The 4,319-nt window shown below is 36.4% G+C and overlaps 1 protein-coding gene across 1 annotated transcript; it reads right to left on the bottom strand.

Annotated features, from left to right (window-relative positions):
- Nucleotides 1-1,360: 1,360 nt before the first annotated feature.
- LOC125163918 (olfactory receptor 2A12-like) lies at nt 1,361-2,314 on the bottom strand. The gene has a single exon (XM_047856232.1). It carries the CDS (start codon nt 2,312-2,314, stop codon nt 1,361-1,363), a length of 954 nt encoding a protein of 317 aa, XP_047712188.1.
- Between the last annotated feature and the right edge of the window lie 2,005 nt (nt 2,315-4,319).

Below are 4,319 nucleotides of genomic sequence, written 5' to 3'. Positions count from 1 at the left end.
TACTGTACATTTCTTTATAAAATATTGTAGAATCTAGCACAAAGTTTTTCTTTTTTTCAATAGCAGATGGAGAATGATCTTGTCTTGTGTGTTTTAAGCCTCTCCCATAGTTTAGTTGTATTATGTGTGTTCACTTTTACACTCCTATACATTGCATTTCCTGATTTTTCAAGTGGGATATTAAAGCACAGGGAAGATTTTGATAAAGGACATGCACCAACTAAGTGATTGAACCTAGGATTAACTCTTCAGTTTGCCTCCAAATCTAGCAGTATTAAACTAATTAGCATATGGCTCCTCAAAATACTATAGTTGCAAATCTATTGTAGCCAACATGTTTAAATAGCTAAAAAGTTAATAAATTAAATGATGGTTAGTATTTACTCCTAAAGCTATTTTCCATATGGAGATAACTAAAGTTTAAGTAATTGAGAAGTTTTTTTCTCAGTTTTCAATTTCAAAAAATCATACCCTTTTCCTAAAATTAGAGACCAAAAAGTAAATGTTTAGGTAAATAAAAAGTAAAACCAGTAAAATGGGGACAGAGTTTTATATTTCTTTAAAAAATTCTCATTAGTAATTTCAGATATATTTTCTTTTTGTAAGAGTTAATGACATGTATTTCATAATTTAGCCTGCCTTTTTTACCCCTGTAAAGATCTGAGACTTGTATCTTCAGATTTATATCCCTCAAAGGATGGAGCATATGAGTAGAGTAGGATTGGTCACCTTGTCATAATTTGAAACTTTGCAAAATAAATGGAAAAATAGAGAATAAAATACTGTAAATTGAGTGGCTAAAGAGGATAAGAATGTGTTGACCTGGAATTCATCGTGCAGGTCACAAACTATTTGACTGAGTTGATATAACAATGTTCTAACACTTAAAGAACAACTATACATAAATATTAACTCATGGGAGAAATCTGAACTGGAAACACTTGAGGAGATTTATAAAAATGTAATGACTACTTTCATCTGCAAGTCTGCCAAATCCAAATTACTTGGGGTGGAGCTTAGTCTCATAGTATTTGGATATGAACACAGATTAAAAAAAATAAGCATTGCTGGGGCGCCTGGGTGGCGCAGTCGGTTAAGCGTCCGACTTCAGCCAGGTCACGATCTCACGGTCCGGGAGTTCGAGCCCCGCATCAGGCTCTGGGCTGATGGCTCAGAGCCTGGAGCCTGCTTCCAATTCTGTGTCTCCCTCTCTCTCTGCCCCTCCCCTGTTCATGCTCTGTCTCTCTCTGTCCCAAAAATAAATAAACGTTGAAAAAAAAAAAAATTAAAAAAAAAAATAAGCATTGCCTTAAACGCTTATCAGAACACTTATAAGAATGCTTATAGAATCATAAAGATTCTAGTCTGTGATTTGTTGTTTTGTTTTAAGTTTGTATTTGCCCATGACTTTTTTCATACCCTCCTTCATTTCCTTGTTCCTTAGGCTGTAAATGAAAGGATTCAGCATAGGGTTGATGACTGCATAGAACACAGAAATGAGTTTGTCTCCCTCTGCTGAATAGAGGGACTTGGGTCTTAAGTACCGGATCATTCCTGTTCCATAATACATGATCACAGCAATCAGGTGGGAAGTACATGTGGAAAAGGCTTTTTTTCTGCCCTTAATAGAGTCTATTGTCATCACAGCCACCAGGATGCGAAGGTAAGAGAGTATAATGAAGAGGAAGGGGAATAACACTGTTCCAGCCCCTCCTGTGGCCATTATGGTCTCCAGCAGGGATGTATCAGCACAAAACATATGAAGAAGAATGGGCAATTCACAGAAAATATAGTCAACAACATATGGACCACAGAGTGGAAGAATTGTGAGGTAGAGAGGCACCACTGAGGCAAAAAAGCCAATGGTCCAGGCCCCCAGAGCTAATGCCACACACACAGACCAGTTCATGATGAGCAGATATCTCAGTGGGTAACAAATGGCCACATAGCGATCCAAAGCCATTACTGCAAGGAGAAAGCACTCAGCTGACTCCAGGAATAAGGTGATGTAGGTCTGAGCAATACAGAAGTTGTAAGATATAACTTTCCTGCTTGCGAGAAAATTAAAAAGCATCTTGGGGACCACAAATGTGCTAAAAAATATGTTGAGAAAGGCCAGATGACAGAGGAAGATGTACATGGGTGTCTGGAGAGAGAAATATAGAATGACTAAAGTGATGACAGTAGTGTTTCCAAAGAGACTTGCCAAGTAGACCAGAGAGAATAGAAAAAAGAGTGGAATTTCAGTCTGGGGGTAATTGGAAAATCCTACAAGGATCAGCTCACTGATGACACTGAAATTCCCATGACCCATTTTGACTACTGAAAGTTTCCTGCTGAAATGAAAGGAAGGCAAAAACCAAAAATGGTCTTATTTTAAAATTGTGACATTAAATCTATTCCCATATTACATAAACTACAATGCTAGAGATAAATGTATCTTAAGTTGGATAAACAATTATTTGTGAAATTTTGTTGGACAAATATTCTATTCAAAGGAATAATACCATTTCCAAATCACTGTCTGCATCATGCAACTGCTTGTTTTTGATGAATTACGGGGTTTTGGTTTCACACTGAGAATTTCTCCCACCTCTACTCATTATATCATATATACTACACAGCACACTTCTACATTTTACTAATCAAATATTAATATCCATTTTCTTGGGGTGCCTGGGTGGCGCAGTTGGTTAAGCGTCCGACTTCAGCCAGGTCACGATCTCGCGGTCCGTGAGTTCGAGCCCCGCGTCAGGCTCTGGGCTGATGGCTCAGAGCCTGGAGCCTGCTTCCGATTCTGTGTCTCCCTCTCTCTCTGCCCCTCCCCCGTTCATGCTCTGTCTCTCTCTGTCCCAAAAATAAATAAACGTTGAAAAAAAATTAAAAAATATCCATTTTCTAAAAAGGAACTATAAATTCTGCAAAATTGATTTTCCCAAATTCCTAGTATAAAATATAATAGTTAAAAATAATTCCATTTTCTTTCTACTATAAGAAAAAAATAATCAATAATAATAAAGTTTACATTTAGCAAGACAAAGGATTGATTTTTTTGTTTTCATTCTTAGTTCCTATGGAACATAAATTCCAATGTCATAAAAGTACAATAATACACAAAATCTACTTATTTTAACTACTTTCACTACTTCAATATTAGAAGGAATAATATAATTAATCCTCTAAACAATTGAACTTCCAAATTTATAGTAATGACCTTAGAAAAGTAATTGTTTCAAAGCTAAACTTTTTTACCATTTTGAAGTCAGTGTGAAATTGCTTATGGGCCTATGTCTCCTTTGTGGATATATATTTTTAGTGATACACTTGTGTTCTTTATCAAAATCTTTGAATTAAATTTGCTAGCCTGTGCTTAAATGGAAGATATAGACTGGTTATATAATGTGTTGACTACCTTCCATACCAATGCTAGATGCTATTAACAAAGCACCACAACACTAACCAAATAAAAAGAAAGTAAAATGTTTATGAGAATCTTTAATCTTATGAGAATATTTAAACACAGAGAAACATAAATGTAAAAGATATAGCCTGAAGTTTGCATAAAGTCCTTTAAACCCTCTGTACTTTAACACCTCTCTTTTCTCCACTAACTCATATTTCCAGTGTGTCTTTTTGTCCTGCCTTTATTTCTTCTTTTTTGTTATTTCCTTGTAGACTTTTATGTGAAAGACTTTCCTAGTCCTTTTTCTAATTCTCTATTGAGTATTTTTTGCTGTTTGCACAGCCTAAGTTACTAGGCAATCAGATCACAGGACTCACACAGGAACAAGACAGGCGGAGGGAAGGGTAGAGAGAGAGAAAGGAAAAGAGAGACAGAAACAGAAAGAGAGACAGAGAGAGGGAGAGAAAAACAAAGAGAGAAAGAGAGTCCATAGGCAGAAACCAAGAGAGTGAAACACAGAGAAAAGGACAGAGAAACAAGAAACAGAGAGACAGGGAGAGGGAGAGAGATAGTGAAAGACAGAGACAGAGTGTCTACAGGCAGAATTTCAACTGCATACTTGTGGAAGAAAGTGCACCTAGGAGAAAAAAGCAGTTGACATACCTGTCCTATTTTTGTTGTTGTTGTTGTTGTTGTTGTTGTTGTTGTTGTTGTTAGGAAAGCTTTTCTTCTATAGTCTCCTCCGTACTGGAAACTGATAAATGAAGACAGGGTCTTGGACAGGGTCCAACTATCAAATCTGCACCTGTAAAGGAGACAGCATAAAAACCATAGCCACTTGTCAACCACTAGAATTCATCATATTTAACCCTACCCAGAAATTGTCTTTTGAAAACATGCTCTTCAGTTATGTTGA

This window comes from Prionailurus viverrinus, chromosome A1, assembly GCF_022837055.1.
Source record: "Prionailurus viverrinus isolate Anna chromosome A1, UM_Priviv_1.0, whole genome shotgun sequence".
NCBI classification, from domain to species: Eukaryota; Metazoa; Chordata; class Mammalia; order Carnivora; family Felidae; genus Prionailurus; species Prionailurus viverrinus.
The sequence above is the reverse complement of the archived record's forward strand: the minus strand, read 5'-3'. Positions and strand labels throughout refer to the sequence as shown.